The 13,673-nt window shown below is 33.7% G+C and overlaps 1 protein-coding gene across 2 annotated transcripts in view; it reads right to left on the bottom strand.

Moving 5' to 3' along the window:
* Nucleotides 1-13,673, bottom strand: part of GLRA3 (glycine receptor alpha 3) — a 198,290-nt gene that overhangs the window by 119,981 nt on the left and 64,636 nt on the right. For both annotated transcript variants that reach the window (XM_042933891.1, XM_042933892.1), the window contains exon 3: nucleotides 12,713-12,780. In XM_042933891.1, the coding sequence (XP_042789825.1) occupies nucleotides 12,713-12,780 (68 nt within the window). The remainder of the gene's footprint in view (nucleotides 1-12,712; nucleotides 12,781-13,673) is intronic.

The raw sequence follows: 13,673 nt of genomic DNA, 5'->3' as shown, positions 1-13,673 counted from the left end.
TGCTTAGCCAGCACAACAGGAATTCTACAAAAATATGTGGTCCAATAAAGTAGAGAAATTGCAGAACTATGTGCTTGACAACTCCCTTCTCCACTTAAAGCTTTCTTTCTGTTATGAGTTTCTCTTTGGCACTTTTCTCCTGGAGCACTGGAAATATGCTTTTAAAGATCATGTTTGTTTTAATAACATCACAGCACAATTAAGCAATTGTATTATTTGTGATATTCTTGATAAGAAACTTTACCTGTGAGAATAGGATAGACAGTCTCTTTTTGAGATACATGAACATAAGGACGGTCTTGTGGATGACTACACCAGGCAGAGATTTATTTGTATTTCTGACGGGTTTGCCAGGATGTGTAACCTTCATGCATACTTATCTTTCTGCGACCTTTCCCATAAATATACCCTATTTCTGATTCATGCTTATAATGATATTCAGAACACATTCATGCTGCCACTCACTGGTTACTCATGCTTGAAATTAAAAATCTTTCAGACCAATGCCATTGCTATATTTGGTTAGGCTTTACCCATTACTCAAAGTAAGAAAAATAAGATGGTGAGGATAAGATGTTAACAGACATAAGCTTAATGTTAAATGGATAGCAGGATGTGTTCAGGCTTTTCTAAAAGGAAATGAAATAGGGTCCATCTAGTCATATGCTACATTAACATTATTAAATCTAGAAATATGAATTATACAGGAATAGTCATTGAACACTACATGAGACTCATAAAGTGAAACTTTACAAGAACTTAAGCCATTGACAATAGATACTAAGGACCAATGACTCATTTTTGGAAAAGTTCATAAAAAGATAGAAAAAAAATAGACTTTCCTTCAAATTACACACATTTCCTTCCAATTGTCATAAAAAAGTTATGGTTAAACTTAGTTGATACCGGAAACAATCACATCTTAATAGTTTAGACTTTTAAGCATTATTCTTTGATTGTCATAAGCACTATAAAATAAGAGTTCTAATTTCTTATCATAGCGAAGTCTACGTACAAAATTTTAATGTTTTATTTATTTATTTATTTATTTATTTTTGAGACAGAGAGAGACAGAGCATGAGCAGGGGAGGGGAAGAGAGAGAGGGAGACACAGAATCCGAAGCAGGCTCCAGACTCTGAGCTGTCAGCACAGAGCCAGACGCGGAGCTCGAACTCACAGACCGTGAGATCATGACCTGAGCCGAAGTCGGACGCTCAACCAACTGAGCCACCCAGGCGCCCCAACAAAAGTTTAGTGTTTTAATGAACTTATCTGTAGCAATACAGCTGAAAAAGCAAATACTTTTTGAGGAAAGATAAAATTATAAGGAAATTTTTTAATAAAAAAGCCATGTTCATTTGAGCAATGTTAGCAAACAGTAATTTGATTGCACAATTAGTTACTTGGCTCATATTTAAGAGACTGTAGCACCAATTTAAAATAGTGACCAGGGGATACCTGGGTGGCTCAGTCGGTTGAGTGTCCAACATTGGCTCAGATCATGATCTCATGGTTTGTAACTTCAAGCCCCACATCAGGCTCACTGCTGTCAGCACAGAGCCCTCTTCAGAGCCACTGCCCCACTCTCTGTGTCCGTCTCCCACTTGTACTCTCTCAAAAAATAAAATAAAACAGTAAAAAAAAATTAAAACAGTGACAAGGACTCAGAAATGAAAAATGAGACCATTTTGGGAAGCAATACAAGTAATAAACAGTTATACACTCTTACAAGGATACAGTAGTGAAGTTTTCTTTTTGGAAAAAAGACTCTTTGTTGGCCAGAATACATGTATACAGATATTCAATAATATATAATTAAAAGTTACTTTGTGCTAAGAATTATTCTAGTTGTTAATGATATAATAATGAATATTGCAGAGTGGATTGCTGCTCTGTGGAGCCCATAATCAAAAAACTCTAGGGGCACCTGGGTGGCTCAGTCGGTTAAGCATCCAACTTCGGTTCAGGTCATGATCTTACGGTTCATGGGTTCAAGCCCCATGTCAGGCTCTGTGCTGACAGCTCGGAGCCTGAACCTGCATTGGATTCTGTGTCTCCTTTTCTCTTTGCCCCTCCCCCACTGATGTTCTATGTCTCTCTCCTTCAAAAATAAATAAACATTAATTTTTTTAAAAATTCTAAGTAAATGTCTATGGATTTAAATGAAATATTAAAAAGATAAAGAGTACTTAAAACTAAATTGAATAAGGGGCGCCTGCGTGCCTCAGTCGATTAAGCATCAGACTTTGGCTCAGGTCATGATCTCAGTGATCATGGGTTCCAGCCCCATGTTGGGCTCTGTGCTGACTGACAGCTTAGAGCCTGGAGCCTGCTTCGAATTCTGTGTCTCTCTTTCTTTCTGCACCTTGTGCACTCACACTCCGTATCTCTCTGTCTCTCAAAAATGAATAAACGTTAAAAAATTTAAAAAAAAAACTAAACTGAATAAAATAATAGGATGTCAATGAAGTCTATTTGTCAAATCAGTACATAGAGTTAAATGCTATCCTAAAAGCCAAATAAAGTGGTGTAAGAAAAACATCATCATCGTAGTGTGTGAATGAATTGCCTTATGTAAGTCATTGAGTTACTTGCTATGAAGAAATATAAAGTGGATTGGTATGAAATTACAGCTTATTTGGGATTTTTATGGATTTCCAATAATTTATTTACCAGTGACAATTCTTAAATATAAGGAATGTGCAGCACAGAAATATAAAGAGATAGAAACTCTGATGGAGAGAATGAGGTACAGAATATTCAGTGTAATAGATTTTACAAAAAGAACAAATGGAGTGATAAAAATTGACTATTATTATCTTTAAAAGATTAACGTTAATCATAGTAATGATCAGAAAGCAGCAAAAATTCCTAGCAGACAAAAGTAAATCCATATGTAAGCTAATTCAGAAAAAGGGAGCTAAAACAAAATTATTATTAAAAGTAATGAAAGTGAAGACATTAAAAAGATACCTCAGATGAAATGATATTGTATTATAAATAAGTTTATGTCAATAATTTGAAATTCTTAAAGAAATGGACAAATTTCTTAAAAACAACTTTTGCAAAATGTAGAAAAAGGGAATAGTCCTCTATCTGTTCAAGAGTAGAATCTGTAAATGTAATCTTTCCCCCAAGCAAAATGACTAACATGGATGGCATTACTAGTAAATTTTACCAAATGCTTATGGAAGAAATGACAGTGCTACACAAACTATTTTACAGAGTAGGGGAAGAATGAATATTTCCTAATTTTTTGAAACTAGCATAAAACTGATACCACACACAGCTCTTGACAATATAAGAAAAGATAATTACAGTTCAATATCCAAAATGAACACAGCAGCAAAAATCCTAAACCAAATATCATAAATTAAACCAGCAATATATAAAAAGACTAATCAATTATGGTCATAGGGGAGTTATCCCAGAGCTGCAAAGATGATTTTCTACTTGAAAATCAATATATATTTGATTGATTTTAATATAAGCCATATTACTAACAGAATGAAGGAGAAAAGTCAATCATTTCAATGAATGCTGATAGCACTGAATGAAATTGAATGCCTACTCATGATTAAAAAAAAAACAACTCAGTGTATAAGTAATGGAAGGAAAACTCTTCAGTCTGATAAAGAACGTTTAGGAGAAATCTGCAGTTAATACCATTTTTAATTGCAAAATATTGCATGATTTCTCTCTGATATCAGAGAAAAGACAAAGGTGGTCATTCTCCATCCATTTTATTTATCATTGTACAGGACTTGTGAACCAGTGCAATAATGTAGGAGGGAAAAGGAGGGAAAGAGGAGGAGAAGGAGAGAGGGAAGAAGAGGAAGAGAGATTTAAAGCATAAAGAACAGAAAGGTGTACAACTGTCTTAACCATTTGCATGGGCATATTCATAGACAATACAAAGAAAGTGGCAAAGTAGTACCAAAACTACCTAAGTTATCAAGTTCTTAGGATATTCATCAACATTCTAAGATATAATTGTCTGTTTGTATATTTATAGAAACAACTGGAAAATACAGTCTAAATTATAACATTTGCACACACATACATACACACATTTCCAAGCTCTGTCTGCTTAGAGGGCCTAGAAATAATGACACTTCTGTAGCAATAACCATACCTAGTAACCAGATCTGGGTTTCTAATACCGTTCTCCAATAAAAATAGCCAGGGATCCATGGAGAAATTGTTGACTCTAGGGTTGTAGCAGGGAAGATACAAGATGAGTCTGGAACATCTTGTAGTAGCAGGATGCAAGAAAGTGCACATAAAAAACAAAATGATGGAAATATGTGAAAAGGATACAGGAGTCAACTGAATGACCAAAACTGTAATGACTTGAACAAAAACGTAGCTAATGTACTCTTGACTTATAACCTAAAGTATAAAACAAATATCCATGAATTCATACTAGTATAAATAAATCATTGGACAAATAAATAAATGGGGAAGAATAGATAAATGTCTTATATAGAAGAATGCCAAATAATATGATTCCCTCAAGGGGATGGAAAGTAATTCTTCCTTATCCTTAAGTATGGTCTGTGTGCTGCTTTCCAAAGAATATTGTATGGAGAAGGTGAAAAAAGGAGTTAACTTTACAGTGGCGAAGTCTGACAAGTCACTGCTAATGAGAATACATAGTATACAAAGTGACAGCACACACCCTTGATATAAAGTGAGGAGAATGGCACTTTACCTCTGTGGTTTTCCTTCCAAACCTCATGGTTCCAGCCTAGTCATAAGAAAAATGTCAGCTGAGAGACATTCTACAAAGTACCTGACCAGCACTCAAAACTGTTAAGACCATAAAATATACGGAAAGTATAAGGAGAGGAGACAGGACACCTAAACTTAACATAGTATCCTGGATAGGTCTAGGGACAGAAAAAAGACATTAGAAGTAATAAGGAGGGGCGCCTGGGTGGCTCAGTCGGTTGGGCATCCGACTTCGGCTCAGGTCATGATCTCACGGTCCATGAGTTCGAGCCCCGCGTCGGGCTCTGTGCTGACGGCTCAGAGCCTGGAACCTGCTTCGGATTCTGTGTCTCCCTCTCTCTCTGACCCTCTCCCATTCATGCTCTGTCTCTCTCTGTCTCAAAAATAAATAAACATTAAAATAAAAAAAAAAGAAGTAATAAGGAAATACTAAAAAATATACAGACTTCAGTTAATAATAATTTATCAAATGCTTGTCCGTTAGTTGTGCCAAATGTATCATATTAATGCCAGATGTTAATAGCAGAGGACACTGGGAAGGAGGTATGGGGGAACTCCATACTATGTAACTTTTTTATAGATATGAAACTACTCTAGAATAAAAAATTATTTGAGAAATTTTAATGTAAAATTTATTACCATACATCAATACTTCAGAATAAACAAAATATATGACAAGCTCCAAAAAATGTAGCTAAGAATAACTGAAGAAGACAAATAAACTGATACCCTAGTTCACGGATTAGAAGACTTACTGTTTTGGGGGTTGTTCTGTTTTAATGATTTCTGTGTTCTACAGAAAGAGGGAACTAATTCTGGTAAAGGATATCAAACTCAAGCAAGCATCACATTTATTCTGCAAATATTAGAAATATCCCTTTTAAAACCAGGTATAAAATAAGTTTCACTCAACACTATTTTTGCTAAAACAGCAAGACAAGTAAAAGAAGTCAAGCATATAAAGATGAAAAGGAACAAATCAACATATTATTCCTAGATAAAATGATTGCATGAAGGAACTGTAACATTTTAGGGCTAAAATGAAAGCATATTAAACCAATGTAAACAACAAACATATTGTTATGTACCAGCAATAAAGAATTAGAAAACACAGCTAAAGTGTTGCAAAGTAAAATAAAAATAAGGAGTAATTATTAAAATTATAAGATATGTAAAAAATTTATGAGAAGTTCTATCTTTGTTAAATAATATTAAATAATATTTAAGTAAAAGAGAGATACATTATATTCATAGATGGAAAGATTCAGTATTTTAAGATGACAACTTTCTCAACATTCATTCATAGATTCCAGTTTAATTTGTGGAACTTGACAAGGTGATTCTAAAATTTACATGAAAAAGCAAACTTCTAAGAAGAGTTAAGAATACTTTGAAAAAGAATAAAGTATGTTTGAGAAGTTGTCCTATTAAATATCAAGCCTAATTTAAAGCTATAATAAATAAGACTATAATATTGATGCAGGCATAGATAAATTCAGCATTGGCACAAAATTACAAATTTTGAAACAGACTTATTCCATCTAGGGATAGATATGACAGAGGTACAATTGCAAACTATTAGAAGTAATTATTCAATTGTGAAATAAAAATAAATACCTACTGCACATCGTACACATATAAACAACTACGCAAAATTCCAGGTGCACTAAAACCTTAATAGGAAAAGCAAAATGCTTTCAGGAGGAGAAAATATAAGAAAATGTCTTTATGAACTTGGGTGAGAGAAGGATTTCTTTAGACAAAGAAGCACAAACCAGTGAGTTAAACAATGTTAAAGTTTATAAATTAAAATAAAAATAATTTATACATCATAAAACATCATGAACACACTAAACAAAAGCAGAATTGGTATTTAAAATGCACATAACAGAGCATTCATCTTCAGAATAATATGTGTGTTTGTGTGTGTGTGTGTGTGTGTGTGTGGTGTATGTTGGTGTATACATTATAAAAACAAACGACCATAAATGTAGAAGACATAAAGAGGCATTTTGCACAAAGGACACCAGAATGGCAAAAATGAATGAATGAATGAATGAATGAATGACATTCCAGTAAAATGCGTAACCACACTATTAATCAAGGCAGTACGTAATAATGGCAATTATGTCCAAAGTAGGTAAATACTATCTGTGAGTGATATAAAACATGAGAAAATCTCATAAAATTAATTGTAGGTCTTTAAGACAGAATGGCCACATTAGAGAGCAATACAGTAATATTTGAGCCAAGCAATTTCACTTCTGAGTATCTAACCTCGTGCCAAATAATTCCACCCCTGGGTATATACCCTGTGGAATATTTTGCCTATGCCTCTTAGAAGATAATGTGCAACAATTTTCAATGCAGAGTTTTTGTAGTAGTAAAAACATTAAAAACAGTCAAAATATCCAGCAAATGTAGAATGAATAAATGCAATATAGAATACTTCTTGAAATAAAAATGAATGAAATAGTCTAAGGCTTATCTTAAAAAACATGAATTTGAACAAAAAAATCAAATTCTATGTGGATACTATAGTATGGCCATTTTGTTCACATTTTCATAATGTAGAATGGAATTTTATGTCTTCATATTAAATTCAGAAGCAAAGCCTCTTTTGGAAAGGCAGGGAAGCAGTGTTTGGGGAAAGAGTACATGGTCAGCTTCAGTTCTTTTTAATGTTTAATTTCTTAAGATGATAGAAAAATGAGTGTTATTTATATCACCTATGCAAAAATTTGTATAGGTAATAACTTTGTTTGATAAAAAACTTTATTTGATAAAAAATACACTTAGAAAAAAAGGACATGTAGGATTTTCCATTAAGAATCTGTAAATGGAAAAAAAAAAAGAATCTGTAAATGGAGGGGCCCCTGGGTGACTAGTCAGTGAAGTGTATGACTCTTGATCTCAGCTCAGATGTGTCACACGGGGAATGGAGCCTACTTTTAAAAAACTAAACTAAACTAAACTAAGCTAAACTAAACTAAACTAAAATAAAATAAAAAGAATCTATAAATGGCTACTATAATTTTTTTTTATGCCATACTGGCTTAGACTTCTTTGGAAATTCTAATTGATGATTCAACGTAGCATGTACAAATGTATGATTATATAAAGCCATCATTTCTGTGAAAAATTGAGAAAATGTGCTATTTGGCAATTCGGTGAGATCACGGCAGACCCTCAGATACTCTCACCCAACGCCGCCATATGTCTTTGTATACAAACACCTGAAAAACTTTTATACCAAAATAGCTAACTTTTTTGTTTTTATTTTGTAAAAATAATTTATTCTATCAGCACTAGTGAAAAGTAATGGTTCAATGAGTAAATATTGACTTAAGGCACATAGCCGAGCAGTTTTCTAACTCTCTGAGAACATATGTGTAACAAGATGGAGAGCCATCTGTTTTTCTGAAGATAGGTTAAGCCAATATATTCAGTTTGAGACACTGCTATATATACACACCCAAATTACTACATTCATCTATGATTTTTTTTTTAAAGCCCAACTTACAAATGCTTTCAGCCTGGCATATAAGCCTTATCCAGAACTCATCACAGGTTTGCAAGAGTTTATGTTTTACTTAGGATTCAAATCAATGTGGAGATCTTAAGCCTCCCCTCAGAGAAGCAATGAAAACAATCGTGAGCAACTTTTGTCACCCCAAGTTTAGAAGGCAGGACAGACGTACCTCCCTTACCAAGCCATGTTACAAAAGGGGAAAAAGAATGACTGTAATGATGGTAAACCAACTTTCTCTTTAATTTAATGTTTTTAAGAACTGTGGTTTCCAATAGTTGTTCAATCATTGCCTGCTTAAGAAAAATGTGAACTTGGACTAATGGAGGCTGAACACACCCTTAGAGAATCTCATAATATATGACACATGACCCAAATGTGAGAGAGGTAAGGGAGTTTCAAATTTCCACAATATCTACAGAACAAAAAGTTGATGACTATATGCCAAGAATAATAAAATTGTACTCAAGTGAGAATAGTTGGAACTACATTAAGTTAATTAGACAAATCTATACTGGGAAAGGAGGAGTTTCATGGGTAAAAATAAATTTGAGCTTATGCTCTTGGAAATATTCGCATAAATATTTGAAAAAAAACCAGATTTGGTACAAGAAGAAGACGCAAAATATGTTAAAATTTTAAATTAACTTCATTTTCAAAAAATTGGTAAATATGTAGAATATCTACTAGAGCTATTTTCTCAAGAATCAAATAATTACCTCAAATGGGACTAAGGGTGAATTTTAAATGTGGAGAGATACAATTGTGAGAAACTACACCAGCAGAGGGAGCTTAACATATCTTGTCTGTAAATAGACATTGAAGACAGTTAATGTCTTTGTTAAGCAGAGATATACAGATTGGGAGAATTATTTAGCTTTATTTTAGATATGAGATCTCAGATGCAAAGATATTTATTAAGGATTGCAGGTCATTTGAAATTCAATCTTCTCAATTTTAACACATCTTCTTACTTGAATTAGGCTATTTGTATTGTAAAACCAAAAGTAAACTACATCAGTATAAGGAATGTAAATATTTTAAAAATACATAAATGCTTCCATAAAAATAAATTAATTTAAACAACATCACAGCAAATAAAATAATGGGACCAAGTTTACTTGCAGAGCTATGATGTAGAAAATATGAATAAAATACATCAACTTAATTAAGTGGTAAGAAAATATTTTATGAATCGTAAGATATTAAATATAGTAAGTTTTAATTTTATTCATTCTTATGTATATGGACACCATGTTGCAGCTCTTCCATCTGATGCCATTAAAAATTTTACAAATATTGAATCTGATTACATGAATAGAAATAGTATCACCTGTTTAAAAGTTTAGAAGACTAAAAAGAGAGATATCAAAGAGGACACAGTAAATTTTATAATAATTAATCTCTGAGATGTTTGATTAATCCTTATTGATGCTACTTGTGACCCAGAAGAGGAAAGGGATAGATGCTAAAAATGATTTCAAAAAATACATTACGATGGGGCGCCTGGGTGGCTCAGCTGGTTGAGCATCCAACTTCGGCTCAGGTCATGATCTCATGGTTTGTGGGCTTGGAGTCTGCTTCAGATTCTGTGTCTCCTTCTCTCACTACCCCTCTCCTGCTCACGCTTTGTCTCTCTGTTTCTCTCTCAAAAATCAACATTAAATTATTTTTAAAAAATACATTATGATGGAATATGTGGGAATTGAAAGGATTTCTATGTTACAGAAGGGAAATAAAACTGAGTAAGAGTCACTGTGGGAGTGTATGTATAATATTCTGCAAGTTTTTATGTAATATTATTTTATAAAGGAAGTCTAAAATTATTAAAGATGAGAAATTTAGCTGGTGTCGTCACCCTGTAGATTGTGTGCTATAACCATTTATGGCGGGCTGATGAATTATGCTATAAAAAGCAAAGACCTTCAGGAACCTGACAATCTTTCAGGTTTAATGAGAAGGAAATCTGGCCATGTCTTCTTTTTTCCAAGTCTCTTCCTCCATCCCACAAAGACAAGTAAGGCTGTAAGTCTTTCCAACTATTGCTGCTGAAAGTATTTTGTGGAAGCAATCTTGCAGAAGAGAAAGTATAAACATATTTTTAGGCTTTCGAGATTGTACAGTATGTATAGCAGCGATTAAAAGGAAAGGTTGCCAGGGCTAGAAATACAATTTGGAAAGTCTAAGCAGAAAAAAGCCAGTAGAGATTCCTTCATCTTTAAATATGATTTGGACTAAGAATGTACTGTAGAGGAAAAAAATTTTCCCCCCAAAATGTGTCTCTTCGGCACATGGATTATTTTAGGTTGATTATTTTTAAGAAACAGAAGACTCAACGGAGAGCCTGGGTGATTCAGTCAGTTAAGCACCCAGCTCTTGATCTCAGCTCAGGTCATGGTCTCACACTTCGTGGGATCGACCCCTGCATCAGGCTCTGTGCTGACAGTATGGTGTCTGCTTGGGATTATCTCTCTTCCTCACTCTGCCCCTGTTCCCCACCCCCAAGTAAATTAAAAAAAAAAAAAAAAAAAGTTTGAAAAAACCCCAGAGGACTCAGGAAGTTTTTCTTTTTGCCAACTGCCTAAAAGGATTTAGACAGAGGACCTGTTCCAGGAAGGGAGCTAGCACCATAGATAACTATAGTTATAATATGAACTAGGTCTGGTAGATAGGTAGGAGCCCTAGCAACGCCTATTGGATTAAAGTCCTCTCAATGTCCCATTGTTTCTGAGTGGCCCAGCAAACACTTGTTTACCAAACATTTACTCTTTTTCACCTTCCTGTGAATTGCTGTCCTTCCTTTGAAGTCCCAGACTCCTACCACCTTCGCCTTAGTTTAGGATGACATATATACCTCATTTTGCCTGACTATCTTTGAAATCCCTTATGTTCATGCGAATTCTTCATATGTATGTTATTATATTTGATTTTCTCCTGTTAATTGTCTCATGTTGACTTAATTCCTAAACCAGTCAAAAGATTCTTGAAGGGTAGAGGAAAATTTTTCTCTCCAGTAGTACAAATGCAGGATATAAATCAGGACAAAATATTCAATGAAAACCCATAATATGTCAAAGCTTAAAACAGGATCATAGTCATTTTAGAGTCAGAATTGCACCAGAACCACACTGTGCTTATGCAAGCAAATTATACTCATTTTCTCTGTGTTTCCACACACATACATTCATGTGAATTTGTATACGGTAGTGAAGATAATTCTATATAATGCCCAAATAAGTGAGTTAAGTTCTTCTTCACTGATGCTTTTATTGTAATTATATTATATTGAGTTTGATAAAACCACAGAGATGCCACTAAATGACTAAATATTGCATACATGAGGGGAAAAAAAGATGCCGAAGTAAAGTCTCTTCCTGTTGAGATAGATCCTCTATGCGCACACACACACACACACACACACACACACACCTGTATATCCACCCGTAATAATTCGCATATTAGATTATTTATTCTTAGAGAATTTGCTATCAAGTCATTCTGAGATACGTAAAATGAACATAGTTCTCTACTTACTTAATAATGGTTTTGGAAGCTAATAAATTTTTAAGTATTTTACATCCTATTTTAGCTAACATCAACTTTGAAAATTAATGCAAATTATACTTGCTAAATTTAGGAATGGATTATAATTCTGGGTAATTTAAAAACCACCATACATAGTTTCAATTAAAAAAAAAATTTGCCTGCTAGACAATTTTCAGATATGAGTGGCTCATAAGTCTGTCTCTGCATTTTAGTTTTGCTAAAATGCACAATAAAAGCTTCAGGGTAAGGTAGAGATACAACAGGGTAAGGTAGAGATACAACATGATCGTTAGAGAAAGTTATAACATTCAAATCAGAATAAATTTGGTCTGTAATGATAATTGTTTTGGCTTTAATAACTTCATTATATAAAATGTTCTCAACTACATAGCTCTCAACAGAAGTCTCTGTTCAAAGTGTTTCAATAAATTAAGGCAGATACCACAATTCACAAAACGTTTATAATGTTTGAGCAAATACTATATTCATTTGGAAAAGTAACCAAATAAAGACTCAAAATAATATTATAAACACATTCTAAGTACACAGAATAAATGAACATGAAATTATTTACTTCTATGTTTATGTCTGGTTTATAAAGAGTATTGAAAAGAAATGGTTTATATGGTAAAATTTTAGTTTTAATTTGAGATTTAATATTTAATTACCAAAATGGGAAAAAACATTCTTGTTTTTATTTACGTTTTCTCTACTATACCATCTCTAAATGAAACGTTATTGCCTGTAGTTGATTACAGTTTAGTTATACCATTAATTTTATGTTTTTAAATATCATTACATCAGTTTTGGCTTTAAATTACATAACACTAGCAGAAAATGTGCCATTAATGTAATTACAAAATACTCCAGTGTGAAACTTGTTACAAAGTAAACATGCCTACCATTGTCGTCTCAGCGATAGAGCCAAAGCTGTTTATGAATATGTTGCATGTGACATTAACAGGAGGGCCTGAAAGAGATTAAAACATAAAGACTATTTAGATACTTATCTAAAATATTTTTAAATAATTCCATTCTTTTCATTATCAGTTTTTTTTAAAAAAAGGAACATATATATTTTATATCTGTGTACACACAGATGCATAAAATTGAAGGCAATCACTCTGTGAAATAATCTGAATTGAAAATCGCAAATTCATAGTCTCCTTTGAACACTGAAGCTGGCCATTATATAAGTCTTCAATCTCATTTGGTCTTGATATCTCTGATGGCTTTGTAAATGTCTGATTTGGTAAGTCCAACATTGGAGCTCCTTTAGGCTGTTCCTATTGATTTTTTCCTCCCATGTACGGGCCCTATTTTTCTGTTTCTTTTCATGCTACATATTTTTGTTGTTGTTGTTAAAAATTGGATACATTAAATCATGCAATGTGGCAACCCTGGAAACCAGACCTCCCATTTGCAAAGCCCAGTTGTTGTTACTGGTGTTTATTATTGTTGTTTGTTGTTTAGTGACTTTCCTGGACTAATAGTCTGTATTTCCCCACAGTGTGCAGCCACTGAGGATTCTGTATCACACAGTGTTAGGCAGCTGCAGTGTTAAAACAGTTTCTTATGATCATTTTCTTTTTTCTTTCTTTCTTTCTTTCTTTTCCTTTCTTTCTTTTTCTTTCTTTCTTTTTCTTTCTTTCTTTTGAGAGCGCATGTGCAAGAGAGCATGCAGGGGAGGGAACAAGGAGGGAACAAGGGCAGGGGCAGGGGAGGGGCAGAGAGAGAATTCAGCTCTAAGGACCCTGAGATCAGGACCTGAGATCAGGACCCTGAGATCGCTACCTCAGCCAAAATCAAGAGTCATCAGCTTAAAGGACTGAGCCACCCAGGTGCCCCTTTTGTGATCACTTT

The sequence above is a fragment of the Panthera leo genome, chromosome B1 (genome assembly GCF_018350215.1).
Source record: "Panthera leo isolate Ple1 chromosome B1, P.leo_Ple1_pat1.1, whole genome shotgun sequence".
NCBI classification, from domain to species: Eukaryota; Metazoa; Chordata; class Mammalia; order Carnivora; family Felidae; genus Panthera; species Panthera leo.
Note: the sequence above shows the minus strand (reverse complement) of the source record. Positions and strands in the feature narration are given on the sequence as shown.